General features: G+C 40.2%; 1 protein-coding gene across 1 annotated transcript; it reads left to right on the top strand.

Annotated features, from left to right (window-relative positions):
* Positions 1–5,477: 5,477 nt before the first annotated feature.
* Positions 5,478–17,370, top strand: gabrr3a (gamma-aminobutyric acid type A receptor subunit rho3a). The gene is made up of 9 exons (XM_084564848.1): positions 5,478–5,873; positions 6,427–6,539; positions 12,202–12,269; positions 12,351–12,574; positions 13,621–13,703; positions 14,365–14,502; positions 15,273–15,425; positions 16,089–16,282; positions 16,424–17,370. The coding sequence occupies exons 1-9, from the start codon at positions 5,731–5,733 to the stop codon at positions 16,724–16,726; spliced, it is 1,419 nt and encodes a 472-aa protein (XP_084420974.1). The 5' UTR covers positions 5,478–5,730; the 3' UTR covers positions 16,727–17,370.
* The last annotated feature ends 401 nt before the right edge of the window (positions 17,371–17,771 follow it).

Below are 17,771 nucleotides of genomic sequence, written 5' to 3'. Positions count from 1 at the left end.
ATATGTGCCAGAGTGTTCTTCAGTGTCTGGTTTGTGAAGCAGAAGAGATCCATCTCCCAGCAGAAGCAGGTCCTGGTCCAGTTCGGCTTGGCCCTCCCACAGGTTTAAGATGTGTCTTGTTCTGTTGTCGTATCTCAAGATAACTGTGGGCTCACTGGACAAGACGAAGGTCCAGGTAAGGGAGAAATTCTGGAGACTGTGTGGAGCGATGCACGGGATGGACAGTGCCTGACCTTCTTCTTGTGTTATATCCTCTGAAATATAATTTGCACACATTATTTGAAACATTTCATTCGCCAGAATCCTCCTCTATATAAAAACTTTATTATGATGTAAACAAAACGCACCTTGGTTCTTCCTAGAGGCAGTCCACACCTGGGTTTTGTCGGCTGATATGAAAGAGCAGAAGTAGGTATGGGTGGAGAGATTACCCAGAATCCTTAGTATACTCTCCACTGTGAACAGACCCTTGTGGTCTGTGGTTTTGAAGATGGAATTTTCCAGAGCTCCTTGAGCAGACGGAGGATCTGTGGCCCATGTTACCTGAGGGACGGGGTAGATGTTGTGAGAGGAGCAGGTGACCGTCTCATGGGTTATCTCCATGATTACTGACTGGATAAGAGCTGGAGGAAAAGCAGAAAAGACACAAAAGCAGGAGGATTTAACGGAGATATGATTCAGTTTGTAGCAGAAATAGAGACCAAAAATAAAGAACTTGTCAACTACCCTGACACTGTTTTAAAAGGAGTATTTGTGCAGTAGCATGTACTGGGTCTCTTCAGCAGTACAAGCCTGTAAGCACAGCTGCTGTTTAAAACAAATCTCCTTTTCTGCTGCACTTCAGTGTCCCGGTTCACTGGTTTTACTGCAGGTTAGTAGGGCAGACAGTTAACGTGAGCTCAGTTAGTAGTACACAGTCTCATGTGAGGATTTGTTAGAAACACTACTAAAGTACTGTCCTTAAAAAGTCCCATGCAACACAATTCAACAGCACAACAAACAACATCTTCCAAAATGACTGTTCAACAATATTGCATATTATAACCTTCATACATATATTTATTGCAATTTTGTTTTATTTGACAACATAGTTTAAGTGTATCCAATAAGCTAGGGAGTGATCTATAGTATTTCCATTTTAAAATATAAGCAAGCAATACCTTTGTTTGAACCTCTTCTATATAATAAGGTGATAATTAACCATTAACTGGTGTTTTCTTTCAAACTGCTGTGCCAGTTAGGCACAAGCTAAAGCCAGTCTGCTGGGCAGTAGTGGAAAGAAAGTGCAAAATGTTCCACTTTGTTGTCACGGGCAGGGGGGTAATTTATGAATGGAGGCTCTTACCTCCTCTTTACCACTCCATCTCATCTGTGCTAAACACCGTACGTAATGAAATTGGCAAAAATGTTTGCTGAACATAATGCTGTACTGACCTTTCACCTCCAAGTTGACAAACATCTCCTGGTTGCCCTTTCGTGTGCTTGTGTAGCATTTGTACCTGCCCTTGTCTTGAACTTTGACCCTCCTGAGGAGCAGGGAGGCATTGCCATGAGGGATGTGGGAGTTGAACAAGCAGGTCCTTCCACTGAAGTGCTTGTTCTGGAGCCCAAACTGATCTTTGTTGTAGTAGTAGCTGTGGACAGGGATTTGCTGCTTGTACCAGTGGATTACTACAGTACCAGTGGGTCTGAAGCTACAGGGCAAGATGCAGTCATCATGGATGATACAGGTGACATTGGCATCTGGTAATAAAACTTTGAGATGGAAAAGATATAGTCAAGATTGAAGGGCATTACATATTTGATATATTTGTCATGTAACTTGACAATTTAGGGTTGCACCATAATGACACTGTTTGTTTGTTTTTTAATTAGATTTCTGCTGCTGCAGTAACTCAGAGTTTCACAATTAGGAACCCTCGACTTGTGCATCATTTCACTGACCTGATCGTTTATTTTTGACATTTCACGACCCAGGAAACTGGATCCATTGTTCTTACCAAAGAGCTTAACTGATTTCCATTCTATTGTCTGATAAACGTGTCAGCCTTTTGTTTTTATTAAAAGATTTTTTGTAACACAAGTCACACCTCCCCCCTAATGAGTGATGAGAATTTTCCCCAGATGTGTGCAGCTGTCACAGCTTGCAGGACACTGAGGTGGCAGTGCAGCTGTGTTTGCAGCTGCCGTGGAAATATGAAGCAAAAATAATGTCATGTGTTTGAAGCCTTAGTCATGTATCACACACTATTGTTTAAAAAGAACACCAATGGCATGATCTGCTGAGCTGTAAATTAAGTTAAAATGTAAATAATGAAATGATGATCTGTTCTGTTTATCTGATCTGTTGTCTTACTAGTTTTCCTTGAAAGTGATCGATATGGGTGCAGCTTATTTTAAAATGCACAGAGGCCTGAGATTTTGACATAGAGAGTAACCTTAGCCAAATGACAATTCTGGGTTTTCTAGCTGAGCTGCTGAGCTGCTAGCCTTCTGGTTACTTGTCAGTGAATGCATTTAATTACCGTTTACAACAGTTTGCAATGGAACCCAATCTTACCATTGGATTGTTGCAAAGATTTGTGAATGAATGAGTTTTTTTCTTTGACTGTCTTAAATTAAAATTAACTGACAATTTACTACTACAGTTTACCATTTGAATATATACTGCATAAAGATTTTACAAAACACATTAAAATATATTTGTACAAAGGGATGTTAAGTACAATACCTTTTGAGCTTGTCAGTAACAATTTCTCCAACAAAAAGAGCAGCGAGATCGTGAGTCGATGTGCCTCTGCCATATCAGAAGACCTGTGCAGAGGTGTTGAAGCTGTAACTGTTATTTGCCGTGTGTGTGAGTGTGAAAGCACAGAGGCGTGCAGTGAACTGTTTCTGTGTGATTCCACTTTACATCCTGCCTAACACTAATGAAACACTGACTAATTAACCATTCAGGTAAAAGTTTAACCAGCCCACATGTGAACACACCACCACACCGCAGCTTCACTGAAACACCTTGCTAAAACACCTATAGCACCTTTTTTATACACTATATTCACAACATTGGTACATGGCTTCTCTACTGACTGACTTAAAAAACTTAACTGAAAATGTATGCTCAGTGTGACAGAAAACACAGTAATGTGTCATGTAGCATGAATGGAATAAACAAAATACATTTCTTTTACATAAAAATTAAGGTCCCTGTGTCTGCGTGGGTTCTCTCCAGGTACTCCAGTTCATTGGTGATTCTAAATTGGCCGTAGGTGTGCATATGAGTGTGAATGGTTGTCTGTCTCTCTGTGTTAGCCCTGCAATAGACTGGAGACCTGTCCAGGGTGTACCCCACCTCTTGCCCGATGACAGCTGGGATAGGCTCCAGCCTCCCCGTGACCCTACACAGGACAAGCGGTTACAGAAGATGAATGAATGAATGAATGAAAAAGGAAGGTGATCTGTTTATTTCACAGTAATGTGATACAACCATTCTGAAAAAATATTGTGTATTTTTCTGGATGCCTTCTGTTAAAACATGCACCTATTAGATGCCTATAAATAGATGCAGTTTCATTCTTTTATCAATACAATGCTGCACTTTAATGCTTAATGCCTCAACATTTATCACAAACAGAATACAGTCCCTCTTGTTGTTCATTAAGAATTTCAAAGTACAAAAAAATGTGTTGATTTATTTCAATTTAGCAGAACTGTTTGGAATATATTCCTACTATATATGCATTGATTTGATAGTGGGTCACTGGGTCATTAACACAAAGCATGGCACATGACTGCGTCTGTTCTTACCAAAGTTTGAAAGAAGATGACCTCTAGAGGGCACAGATGGGACGTCACTCCCACAAGCGAATGGCTGTGTAGCAGCTGTGGCTTCTCACATGTGCAAGTGAACTGAGGTCCACGTGCATGATTCTTTAAGATGGCATTGCTCATGTCTGCCCTCATTCAACTTTAATCCCAGATTAAAGGGAGCATGCCACTAGAGTCGTGCTGTCCATGTTTTGATTATTTCAATGATTCTGCAAAAGTTTCTTCATCTGTGTTCTGGGTGTGGATTTCTTCCTTACAGACATAGTATCATTATTTTTTTTCCCTCAAATGTTCTTAATTTTATTTCAAATGGCTTTTTAATCTTAATCATGTCAAAGGATAATTTGTATGTATTCAAACTCATGTGGATATACAAAGGCCATCAGCATATTAAATATCCAGCATGCACCTTGAAAATGGGTTTTATATATAGTATATGGTGACCCCATCATCAGTAAAAAATATGTATATCTGTACAATGATCCATGGTTATTATGTTAGTGATTCACAATGAGTAATGCAATATAAAAAACACAGACTATCTGACTGAGAGAAAAAGATGCTGAAACAATGAGAGATTAATAACTTGTGACAAATGGCCTGGAACTTAAAAGAAAAGAAAAGAAAAGAAGATTACATGAGCCAAACAAGAATTTGTTTTGTTTGTCAAATGCTCTCTGATTAGCTGCTGTGTAATTCTTCTTCCTCATCATTGTTCAGTGTCCATTCAGAAAAAAAGGCTAGATGCTACATGACTCCTCTCTCGTTTGGATAGACCTATTTCACAGTAGATATTTTGACTTGTCACGGTAGGGAAAGCTCTGTTAATGATGGCTTAATTCCATTATAAGTGTTTCAGTAAGCCATGACAGTGACATAGCATACAGAAAAACAGGGCCGCCCTTAAATGGAATGTAGCTGTCATTAATGCACGTGACAATGACTATTGTGACAAGACAACATGTCTACCAAGACAAAGCTCTATTGTATCAGAATGGTGTTCATTCTTTTTTTCTTTTTTCTTTTTTTTTTTTTTGGTTTGTCCCTCCATCTGCGTTTCTATCCTATTTTTAAACAAAAGTTAAACCACAAAGCTGGACCACAGTGGGATCTATGCCACCAGGGAGGTTCAGCTGTTTCTAAACCTTTGTCTGAAATGTGTACTGCTGTACTGTTATTCCTTTTTGCAAGACTCAGTGAGGTAAGGTCAGTTCAGGAATCGTATCATCTGCCTCGAAAGCTAAACGTTCAGGAGCCATAAGTGCAACGTTGCCCCTGACATATGCTTGCATCTGTCTCCTCTCCATTTGATCATTTGCGTCCTCCCACCAGCACAGAGTGCAACTGCAGGGAAAATCCTACATTGTATAAAAGTAGGCTACAGGCTTTTTATTTTTATCTGGCCAGAATGATGATGAAACTGCTGGTTGTATTATCCCCCTGTCCCCGCCCTCTGCTGCCTACAGTTTGTAGGTTACTGAAAGATTTCACCAACCACAGAAAAGAAGATTAGAGAGGAATTAATGCTATTCCTTTGTCATTATAGGAATAAATTGATATTTGGTTTTAAATCAGAGGGTGGGGACAGTGAGTCGGAGCAACATGTTGTGTCAGGAGACGTAAGCAGAGGGATGGCACAGTGACAAACTCAGCCAAGGGGATGCAACTGGAGCTAAGCACTGGATCTCTCAGCTGATGTTCACCATGTTACAGGAGATGAGAGAGCAGGATAACGCGGAAGCAGCTGGGTGTGCGCGCGGTGGGGCAGAATTATGAGCGCGCTTGGGACATGGACATGCCAGTGGTAGAGTACGGGGACAGCTGTCGCATTCCCTGGGTGAGACACTGAGGCAGTGGGAGGGACATTTAGGTTCCTCTCATCTTTCCAGCTCCAGCTTAACCATGAGAGTGGCCCTCCTGGCCTTAAGACTGATGTGCTTGGCCTGGTTGTGGCCTGTCACTCAGCTCAACAGCAGCCAGTTCCCGAACAAGAGGAGACAGAAGGAGGTGTACGTTGGAGAGAACACGAAACAAAAGCATGGAGGGTGAGCCAAAGTCAGATTTCTTGTATGTTTGCTTGATGTTCTGTAATAATGGACCTACCTCCCCAGATAAAGCTGACTGTTTGACACCTGATATCTAGTTTTTTGGATGCTATTCTGCACACTATGGTGCCTTCACAAATATATGGTTGCATAATGCATAATTAATCCCAATGTTTTGCATTAATGGCATGCTTGATCAAGGCAAGTGCAGGCCTTGGATAGGATCATGGGCTGTGTACTGTACAGAAATTTGGTGTAGATTGTAGCTAATTGAAAACAATGGTTTATTTCTACGAATACAGTAAAAAAAAGTCAGTCGAAAAACTAATCCAGTACCAACCCAGTGTGCTATCTCTGTGTCAATGTGCTTAAAGCAAAATAACTCATTTTCTTTGGGTTCAAGGCCTTTGGTTTTAATCAGAGCGCTAAAGTCCAATTAACCGCCACTAACTCCATTGACCAGATGTCATTTCTGTTCCAAGTGTGTGTCAGAGAAAGAAAGACAGACAGAAAAGAGATTTTACACAGGCTGTGTTTTTTGTGTGTTTTCCAGGCGAGTGGATCTTAAGATTAAAAAGCTCGACAGCACCAAGTCTCTGCTAATTAAATCGGAGCAACTGCTTCGCATAGAAGACCATGACTTTGCTATGCGTCCCGGCTTTGGAGGTGAGACGTTCCCTTCACCAATCCATCTGTTTAATTTGACTGCTATTTTACATTCTAATTATTTGTCCAGTTATTAATAAAAGACCACATGCTTTCCTAGCAACTCACTCGGGTTAATGTGGGTTACCGTGCTGTCTTTGGTATTATGCCTCCCAAAAAAACCCTTGGTGACCTAGATTATCTGCTGCATGAGACAATGACTGCAGACTGTAGTTAGGATAAAATAATCTGAACTGTGTTCCTAATTCTGTGCCTGTGTGTGCATCTAAGCACAGGTCTGGATTTTGTTTCTAATTTGATTTTGCTATTATATCAAATAACCTCCCCTGACAATAATAAAAATCATTTAATATTTCCTTTATTTTTAAACAGCCTTTTCTTGTACTTGAGGCACTTCATTAACATTTTCACACGGCTCTCTAATTACACAATAACTGAACTCTGAAGGCTCATTTCATCAGTCAGGAAGTTTTGTAGGTTCAATCTCAGCCATCTTAATGGAAGTTTTCTCAGTAGTTTGATTCACATTCACCCCCTTCAAGTTATTGGTTATTGCAGCAGAATCTCCCAAAATATTAATTTTAAGATCACAACAAATGTAAATATGGGGATGTTGTCATGTGACCAGTTTACATGACTGTAACATACTTCCACCTTGATTTTTCTTTATGTCTGGATTGAACCGAATTGAATGTCTGCTTTTGCAAACAATAGTTCAGCAAAGGTCACAAACAGCTAAAGAACTTAAACTAACAAACAAAGAACTGTATATGGGGAGGAGTCTTTACCATTTCTGCCTTTAAATGGGGTACTGTTTACTGTGTTCATGAGAAAAGTCCACATATGTATGCTGCTAGAGTACCGCCACTTCCAGTATACAGGTGTTTTCCCAATACTATAATGTGGCAGTTCTACAATACGGTGACGTCTTCACCCAGACCTCTCTGGATTAAATAAGAATAGGATTTATTGTGTTGGCTCTCTGAGTTAACCACTCTTTTGGATTAAACAGTGCACATATGTTGTTCTCAATATTTATGCAGTCCACTTCATTTTCCTGCTGTTTCCAATATTTAGCAATTTTGGCAAGTTCAAATGAGACAATATAGTCACAGGTCTGGGAGTCAAAATCCACCTTTGTCTTTGAGGGCATATAGTTTACTTTATTTAATCTTGGCACTATTCCCTCTCCATAAAAACTGTCTGATTACATTTTTGTATCTTTTAAAAATAGTAGGTAGTGGTAGACACATAGTTAAATTGGAGGGCTTTGATAATTTTCATAATGTTAACCTTTCCCCAGAGTTGAAGGTTCAACCTCTCCCATTTTTCTAAACTTGTCTGGATATTTTGTAACACTGGAAAAGTTCTCTGAAGGCATCTCTGCAAATTCTCGGCTAAGTCTGATTCACTTCAAACCTTTAGGGATCCACTTCAGTTTAGATTTTCCCACCATATATGAGTAGCATACGGCACATTGTGGCACATATACTATATATCCCAATTTATAGTATAGCCTGAAAAATTTGAATATGACTGGATAGTTTCCAACAAGTGTGGTAATGAACTCAGTGGATTTGTCACCACTGCAACAATGTCATCTGCATAAAGCAGTAATTTATGTTCCTGACCTCCACCTTCAACCCCCAAAAGTTTCGATATGGTTCATGTTCTCAAGTTTGTTTTCATTTTCAGAAGTGATGTTACCATTTGAATGCCAGATGGTTTTTGCACACAACTTCCTATGCCAGAACCACAAGTTCACGGGCTTTATCTGAACTTAGCATAAATGTATACAAAAACTAATGGGGGAAACATGACACAATAGAAACTAGTGAGAAGCCACTGTCACCAGATAAAGCTGATGGTTTCCAACCCAAAAGCTGTTCAAAGAACTCCAGCAAATTCGCACAAAAGCACCCAAAATATTGGATCGATATTTTGTTTTGTACCTTTACCCACCAGATTTGTCACTCTAGTGTTTTCTATCATAAAAATCAATGTAGTCCAAGCATATAAATCATACAGCAACAAACTGCAGCAGCCAGCTACCACAATTACGCACATGTAGCTACTACCATGTACTCCACGGATAGGCCTATTCAGCAATTTCTCCTTTAATATTACTGTTTTAAGTGATGCTTTGAATTATTGTGTCTGATTTCATTGTAGACTGAGTTCTAAATAAAGTTTGAAAAAATTAACTTCTCTACTCACAGTTGTTCAAGCAACAGCTCGAACAACTGTGCCAAACACTGCTTGTCATGAAGACAACACAATGGGCACCTTCCTCTTTGCACAAGCAGAGCACATTCAGTGTGCTCATAAACACTTTTGAAAGAAGTAAATGCACTTTGGTTGTGTGACAATTTAGCATTCAAAAATTATTAGAAAAAAACACCAACAAAATGATCCCAAACCAGCCTAAATTTAGTTTGCTTTACTCAACTCTGTTTTTACCCACAAATAAAAATCATAACCACTCAAGTGGCCATGACACTGCTTGATCTGGCAACACTGGCAGGGGCAAACAATCATATAGGCAGGAAAAACAAAAGAGCAGAAAGTAAAGCTATCTGAAACACAAAATAAAGTGGGAAAAGGACAACTCAAGAACAAAACAAAACCCAAAATGATGACAAGACATCTCTCATTCCTAAACCCAGCAGCATCAGGGACGTTACAATCAACTATTCGTTAGTCTCATTAAAATATCATGAACATTCTTCAACTTGTGAATTTTAATCAACAAATTTGAGCTTTATCTTTGTTGACACCGAGAGATAGCTGAAAGAGTGTCAGCGATTTAACACTGTAAAAAAAGAAAATAAATACATTTCTTCCAGGAACCCCACAAAACACAATATAATCCCTCCCACTTCACTACTCTATTGTGATCCTGCACTGATGGTTTGAGTGCCAGCCTTCATTAGGTAATAGCACAGAGGGAGCTGGATGTTTACAGTACACTTCATACGTTAACCTGATTCTGAAACTGGATGATGACATAAGACCCATTCCACTTCATATTTATTACAGTGGATATTTATGTGGTAGTGCAATATGACTGTCTTTCACATTGCGTTGCAATGTATTCAGTATATGTTTTAAGCAGTACAGCACTTTTAAGACAGTCAGTCAAACACCATGGATCAGTACTCGGGTTCAGTGTCTTGCATAAGGATTTTATTTAGGAACCTTTCAAAATGCTCAAGGACACCGTACAAAGTAAGACAGGGTTTAATATACATAGCAGACATCGAAAGCATTTAAAAACTACAGAAAAGATAAAAGATTTGGTTAAAAAATAATAAAAAATCTGGAGAGTGCGACAGTCAGGGTGGGTAGGCTTGTATGGGCAGGTGGATTTTGGGATGGGATTTGAAAATTGTCAATGTGTCAGTGTTACGGATGTTGGGTGGAAGGGAATTCCAGAGGCGGGGGGCGGCTGAAGGCTCTGGACCCTATCGTGGTCCTGTGGGCAGGAGGGATGGTGAAGTTGATGGATGATGATGATCTGAGAGTCCGGCTGGGTGTGTTGATGTGGAGAAGTTCGTAAGGAGGGACAAGGTTGTGGAGGGCTTTGGATGTTAGGAGGAGGATTTTATAGATGATGCCGTGTGTGATAGGGAGCCAGTGAAGCTGCTGGAGAACAGATAAGGTAGAAATGCTGAATACCATTAAGTTTAAGAATGTTCACATACATACTAATTTTACCCAGTTACATTTAGACCATGCAGGCTGCTACATGTAAGCTTCCAGCTGAATCTCATTCATTAATGCCGATGACGTTTTTACAAAAATAAACTCACCACATTGTTTGCCTTTGTGTTTTTCTCTGTCATGTTCTAAATAAGTCTGTTTACTGGCCTTATTATATGACCTACTCTCGTCCTAATGTGACTCACTGCATAACCTGGTCTGTCTAGCCTCTAGATAGCATCTGTTGCCACTGTTCCAGCTGCCACGGTCACTGGAAGACTGTGGCCCAGCCCAGGCTCCTTTTTGTTGATCTCATGATCGCAGGATACTATAGTACAGATATCGGGGTCCCATCTGTCAGTAAGTTTTCTGCTGCCATGTTCACCCTTTTTGCCAAGGGAACCTGGTTCCTGTCTTCAGTATCTTTGCCCTTTGTTCTCATATTGTACAGTTTGGTTTGAACGCTGTTGGCTGGACACCACATTAGCCTGAGCCACTTTGAGAGCTTCCTTGAGGTCATCCCTCATCCTTTTGACGTAGCTGTCATAGTGTGTGATGTCATTGTCCAGCTCCACAGTGTGGAACACAACATCCACTGGTACAAAAGGGCATAGTCAGTTGACTCATGGGCCATACAGGCAAAGTCAGTGTCTGCAACTGTGGCCTGGCCACCAGTGCTTGGCCAGAGGTGGTAGGGCCATGATTGTGTTTTCCAAGGTTCTATACAACCTTTCGGTGTGGCCATCGCCCATGGGATGGTAAGGCATTGTCCCTGACGTCCTGACAGCAGCAATTTACAAAACACAAGAATACCAGAAAGAAAATAAAGGTATATGCAAATCACACGGAAATGTCTAAAACGTATATCAACAACGATGCAGCACATGCATTCCAGGGATGCCTAACTAATTAAAGCCCCCTTCACAACATCAGCAACATAGGAACTATACACATACCACATTTAGCCCAAAATTAAAATGTACAATGAGTAACACAAATGATAAGGTTGAAATATTGAGGAGTACCATCTAGTATTGTTCACATACGTACTAAATTTATTCAGTTACATTTAGACCATGCAGGCTGCTACATGTAAGCTTGCAGCTGAATCTCATTACATGGCTTCCTCATTTGTTATTTTTGTTAGAGGTAGCATAGGCTTACTGTATGTAGAACGAAGTTTATTTTCTCGCTCTAACCCAATCTGAACAGTTTCCATTCACTCTAAGTATTCTTCCAGGTTTTCTTCAGGTTAAGTGAACAAAAGTTCTTAGAGCAGTGATTTGTTTTGGAGCAAGCTGAGATAGGCTTCAAATTCAGAATGAAACAGGAAGTTAAAGAATATAAATGAATGAGTAAAGTGTTATTACTAGGCTGTCAACAGTGTAACGCTGGATATTTTTTTATCCATGCAGGTTGTTTTAGTAAGCCTTTTATTACCACAGGCCAGATTAGATTTTAACAGATTTGCTGGTTTTCCCAACAAATTAAATCTACATTATGTGGCCTCATGACGAGAGGTAGTGACAGCGGCTTTGGGAAGTTATATTCAAAAATGTCCAGCCAAGTATTTCATATTGTGGTTTCACCACTAATTCATCCATAAAGATGAATATATAACACCTTCAGATATTTTTTAGCATCCTATTTATGCTCGTTGGGTGAGCAGCAAACTGAGAAGATGAGGATGAGCATTACTTCTTCATCCCTAGAGAACCACTTGTGAATTGCTCATAATTTTTGCAACTCCACGGCATTTGGTAAAAGATTATATCAATGTCTGAGCTGATGCATCATGCTTGAGGCATAATGCCATCCTGCATTTTGTCAAGTGTGGCTTATGTCTTGACTTATGGCTAAACTGCAGGATTTACACATACATAAGATCTGGCCGATTTGCAGAGGATGTGATCCAACTGTTGCTTAAAGCTGATGTATTACAAAGTCTGAACTTTTGCAGGTTCAGCTATTCCCGTCGGCATTGACGTCCAGGTGGAGAGCATTGACAGCATATCTGAAGTTAACATGGTAAGTGTAGCTCATCTTATCGAAAACAAACAGTCTCCTTTTCACGCTTGGACTTGGAGAGCAGTGTTTCTCTTCTTTTAGGACTTCACCATGACTCTCTACCTGAGGCATTACTGGCAGGATGATCGCCTGGCCTTTCCCTCCAGCAACAACAAGAGTCGAACTTTCGATGCTCGTCTTGTGAAGAAGATTTGGGTTCCAGACGTGTTCTTTGTCCACTCTAAACGTTCTTTTATCCATGATACAACCATGGAGAACATCATGCTGAGGGTTTATCCTGATGGCAACATCCTCTACAGTGTCAGGTAAAAAGAAAAGAAAAATATGATCTTGTTGAAGAGATCATCATCAAGCAGCTACAGCAGCCAAAGGCAGTCAGAACATTGAATTTGCATTTGAATATTTTGTAAAGTTAGTTAAACCCCTAGTTTAGTCTTAGGTTGTTGTTGTTGTTGTTTTAAATTTCCACCTGAAAAACATCTTCAAACCTGAAAGGACAAAATGGGCAACTTTTGGCTCTATGGAGAAGAGGCACTGTGAAAGAGTGAGATTCGGAAAAACTCCAGCAGATACCCACATAATCCAAACCGTAACTTAGAGAGTAAATAGGACCTGTGTTGTAATGAGTCAGTGACACCGTTGTTAAACCAGTACAGTTCTGTGGAATTTGATATGCAGTGCATTTGCCGCTCTTGGTAACATTCCAAAAATTGCACCTGGTCCACATGTACTGTAACCTATAGGGTGGAAATGTGATGGGAACATAAGTATACTGAATTCTCTCATTCTGATCAGTTGTACAAGGCAACAATGTTTGCTAAGTTTGAGTAGCATTGGCCCCAACAAGCTGTTGGTCATATAAGCTCTGGCGCAGCTGTTTAAATGGACAAGGACTGTATTACTTCTTTCAAGTCCCACTTTATCCTTATACGCACATTTAAATGTAATTTAGTGAGTCACAACTTAAATGTCATTTTTGAAACAGATGTCTGTCCGGAGTTTTAGGGTTTAGCAAGCAGAGTTCGAAAGGAAGAAGAGGAGTTGGGCTGTAAGCTGTCAGTCCGCATTCATCATATCCATTTCAGCCACAGCTGTCAACAGTATGGTGTCATCCCTAGTGCATTGCTGTGTCAAACACAGAAGCAGTTATTGAATGAACAAATCGGTTCATGTCGCCATCCACATCTTAACTATTCAAATGCAGTCCAGTAGTTTTGTTTTCTAACTATTTTGACATCCTGAAATGCAGCAAATGAACTCTGAAAGTCACATGTTTTTGCAAACACAGTTGCAGTTATTTAATAATGCTTTGTTGCTGTAGTCATTTCTCTAATTGCGAGCTGTGTTTTAGGATCACTGTGACCGCACTTTGCTCGATGGACTTCAGCAGTTTCCCTCTGGATACACAGAACTGCTCTCTGGAGCTGGAGAGCTGTGAGTATCAGACTAGACTACAGCTGGGGCATGGCCGCTCATGAATGCCAGATAGGATAAAATAGCGTTAATTCCTGCATTAAATGTGCTTGCCCAATGTTTTTTTTTTTTTTTTTTTTGTAGTAAACATGTTACACAACCTGTGGTACACTGTTTTATAATTTAAAGATGGTGGCCAAAGAATGCGTTTAGCTTGTTGAATTATTGAACAGCATCCACGCTGCTGTTGAAAGACACAGCTGGATATCTATTAGCAAATCACAGTCGGGGCAGGCACATTCACTGTGCAGCTCAGAGTGCATCATCATATTTGACACACACACAGTAATCATCAACATCTACTTTTTGCATGAAGTAAATAAATCTACAGTCGGTCAGCGTGTCCATTATAAAATACATGTTGGGAATTACTAGAGATCACATTTTTTTTTTTTTTTTTGTGTGTTTCTGGCGTTTTACTGTCATCTCTCTATCTGTCTGTCTCAAATGATTATATAGATGAAACATGGATCTGATCTCAGAGGAGAGCCGGGAGTCCTCTTTCTGCAAGCTCTCTCCTCCCCTCTGAGAAAAACGTCCATGACTTTACTAAGAGAGGCCACATGTGAAGGTGTCCACCTCCCCCACATTCCCCGGTCCCCCCTTCTCTCCTCTCTTGAAGATGCTTACAATGAGAACGACCTAATGCTCTACTGGAAGAACGGGAACGATTCATTAAGGACTGACGAGATCGTGCTCTCTCAGTTTTTTATTGAAGACTTCCAGCCTTCCTTTGGGCTTGCCTTCTACAGCAGCACTGGTATGTGAGGGCTGAGTCTTGGGGCCCTCTGAGTGGTATCCATTTTGGAAACAACCAGAGAGCTCCAGACCCCTACTGTTTATTTTAATAAAAGTCAAGTTTAAGATGTTTATACCTACACAAAGTATTTAGCTTCTTCACATTTACACTTATGGTGACCTATGGCAGTTACAGATTCATGTTAACATTAAACAAATAATAAATAAATTGCACTATAAATAAAGAATCAAATGTGCTGTAGGTTTAAACATCCTGAGCTTTCATTTTTGACTCACTAATAAATCATATTTAAAGACATTTATCATTTTAACATCTGTTGCGGTCAAAGTTTAACAACCAAAACCGAATTTTTGCAAATTTTACATCGCTTTTTTTCATTCGATTTTTTATTTATATAATATTGCCTCTGAAGGATTATGTGTTTTGTCAATTTAAGCATTTCAGAGTTATATGACCGCTAAGCCCACTTTTTGAAATGCTGCCTGCTTCTACTGCCACATTCTCAGTGTGAAAAAGAAAGCTAGAAATGAAGCCTGAGAGATTCTCTTCTCAGAAATCTCTGAAATAATCTTGTGGGGACCTATCTGCTCTGACCTATGTGACATTATATAACAGCTCTGACCCAGAAAAGAATTACTCTCTCGTCTGAGTTCTAGGTTCCTCTGTAGGTTCATCTTGTTCTTTCTCAGATTCACAACTCAAACAGTCCTTTGCAGATAATGTTTCCTACTTCCTGTACTCCACTCTCTGTGCCTTTGTCTCTGTTTCAGGTTGGTACAATCGGCTCTACATAAACTTCATTCTAAGGAGGCATATCTTCTTCTTCATGCTTCAGACATACTTCCCCACCATGCTAATGGTGATGCTGTCCTGGGTGTCTTTCTGGATAGACAGGAGGGCTGTCCCTGCCCGTGTCTCTCTGGGTACTCAGACAATGTTATGCATGTTATGCAGACATTTTTCTATTTTACTTACTTTACTCACTTACTTACTTGTTAAGATTCAAATGGGAAAACATATACCATTCACATGTCCATGTTCTAAACATTAAGAAGCAGCTGTTTAGTTTAGCTCAACATTAAGACTGTGCAAAGTAACAAAAACAAATAATGCAAAAATGCTGTAAAACAAACCACTAAATAGTCTAGCATAGTACTGCTGGCAGATAGCAAAAGTGACTATCAAACAGTTATTGTGAAAGACTTGGCAACTTATCTTATCTGTTCTGTTATGTACTCCATCTGAAGTGATTATGCCGCAAAAATCTCCCAAACCAATCACACGTTATCTGAGCACTGTGGAGCTGAATTTGTTAACAAGGAAATGACTATTCAATTGCGTGCAGAGGTATTTCTTTTCTCTGTATCAGCTGAAACACAGCCCGTAATGAAACCCAGTTGGTTCATATTCTGATAAGAATTTAATCTGGCTACAACAGGCTAATTTCCTCTAAGTGCTGCATGGGGAAAACCCAGTGGATTTCAAGTCCATCGCCTTAACTAATCAGCCACGACAAGTGACCCATGATGTGTGAATCGATGTTTTAAATGCTCATGCAGTGTTGTACTGGTGGTTTCTGTTCCCAGGCATCACCACGGTTCTAACAATGTCCACCATCATCACTGGAGTCTCAGCATCCATGCCTCAGGTGTCTTACGTCAAAGCAGTGGACATCTACTTGTGGTCAAGCTTCCTGTTCGTCTTTCTGTCAGTCATTGAGTATGCTGCAGTCAACTACTTCACCACAGTGGAAGAGATGAAGAAGCTCAAGCAGACAAAGGTCATTCATATTCCCTTTTCCATGACCTTTAATATCTTCTTAAATCTCATGTGACTTATTTGACCCACAGAAACCACTATGCTGCCATCTGCCAGTCCTCAAATCCTAACATTCTCTGTTCTCGTCCCTCTGTCTCTGTAGAACCCCAGCTCCTTCAATGCCACGCAGGCTATGGTCTTTGATGGGTGTTTCCATGACAATGACATTGACCTGACTTCTTTCCCAGAGGTTGCAAGCACCCCAAACACAGAGAGGAACACCCAGTCTCGAAACTCTACTGTCTCTGGACCCACAGAAGGCACCAGGCTACGGCGCAGGCACCCTTTAAAACAAAACCTCAACTTCATAATGAGCAACAGCTACATGATTGACTCGTACTCCAGAGTCATATTTCCCCTGGCCTACTTGCTCTTCAACATAATTTACTGGAGTTTGTATGCATAATATATGAATACCAGCAGAATAAACAGTGTAACCATCAAACAGGCTCAAAAAAACTATGATGTACATAAACGTAAATACTGTTCTGTTATGGGATATGACCTCCTATTTGCACGGTGTCTGTTGCTGAGCACAGACATCTTTCATGATGTGTGACTTGGAGAAAGGTGCAGTGAATGGCTATTATTTTCATGAATGTTAAAGAGTGTTTTTGGCATGTCTGTTTTGTAAGAGAAAATATTTTATTTAAACAATTTACCTCGGGGCCGACCCAGGACACGATGGAGGGATTATATCTCTCGTCTGGCCTGGGAACACCTGGGGATTAATCCAGAGGAGCTGGTGGAAGTGGCTGGGGAGAGGGATGTCTGGACTTCCCTACTGAGGCTGCTGCCCCCCCCACCCGGTTGTGGGGGCAGTGAGAGAATACCAGATGAGATGAGATGAATTTACATTTGTAAGATTTTTATTTCATTGCTTGATAAGATGCAAAACATGAAATGTTTTGAATACTGTACATGTATTGAAAAATAAAAGAAGAGGGCAGACATTTTCTGACAAAGACCTTATTTTACTTAATTTTGAATCTTGACTAGGAGGCTATGGAAACACGTTTGCATACCGCCATCCAACAACTATTCTTACATGATAATATGTTAATATTTTTGTCAGATCACCAGGTCTCTGTCTCTTTAACTGCATAAATACAGAAAACTGCTTCTTGTGTTACAGGCAACCATTAATAGGTGGGTCCAAGAGATAATGCAACTATCACCAGACATAAGTCACAATGACAACAGCAGTCACATTAGGATGCTAAGAAAGCAGGGGGGAGGAACCAAATGCAGACTGAGAAGAGATTTATGGTGGTATACTGATGAATGCAAAACAAGAGCCTACAGTGAAGCATGGCAGGTTGGTCAGCAACAAAAGCAGAGGGCAAGCAAAGATCAAACACTAAAAGACAGGTAGTTAGAAGACAGGCAAGACAAAACAAAGCTTCAGTTAAACGTACACAGACGATCTGGCACAAAGTGAGCCTAGAGAG

This window comes from Chelon labrosus, assembly GCF_963514085.1.
Source record: "Chelon labrosus genome assembly, chromosome: 17".
Classification (NCBI taxonomy): domain Eukaryota; kingdom Metazoa; phylum Chordata; class Actinopteri; order Mugiliformes; family Mugilidae; genus Chelon; species Chelon labrosus.
The sequence above is the reverse complement of the archived record's forward strand: the minus strand, read 5'-3'. Positions and strand labels throughout refer to the sequence as shown.

Bases quoted from the DNA above. Each gene is read 5' to 3' on its own strand.
- gabrr3a (XM_084564848.1), top strand. From the start codon at position 5,731: ATGAGAGTGGCCCTCCTGGCCTTAAGACTGATGTGCTTGGCCTGGTTG. The intron at 5,874-6,426 runs GTGAGCCAAAGT...TGTGTTTTCCAG, and splicing joins ACGAAACAAAAGCATGGAGG to GCGAGTGGATCTTAAGATTA. The intron at 15,426-16,088 runs GTACTCAGACAA...TTCTGTTCCCAG, and splicing joins CCCTGCCCGTGTCTCTCTGG to GCATCACCACGGTTCTAACA.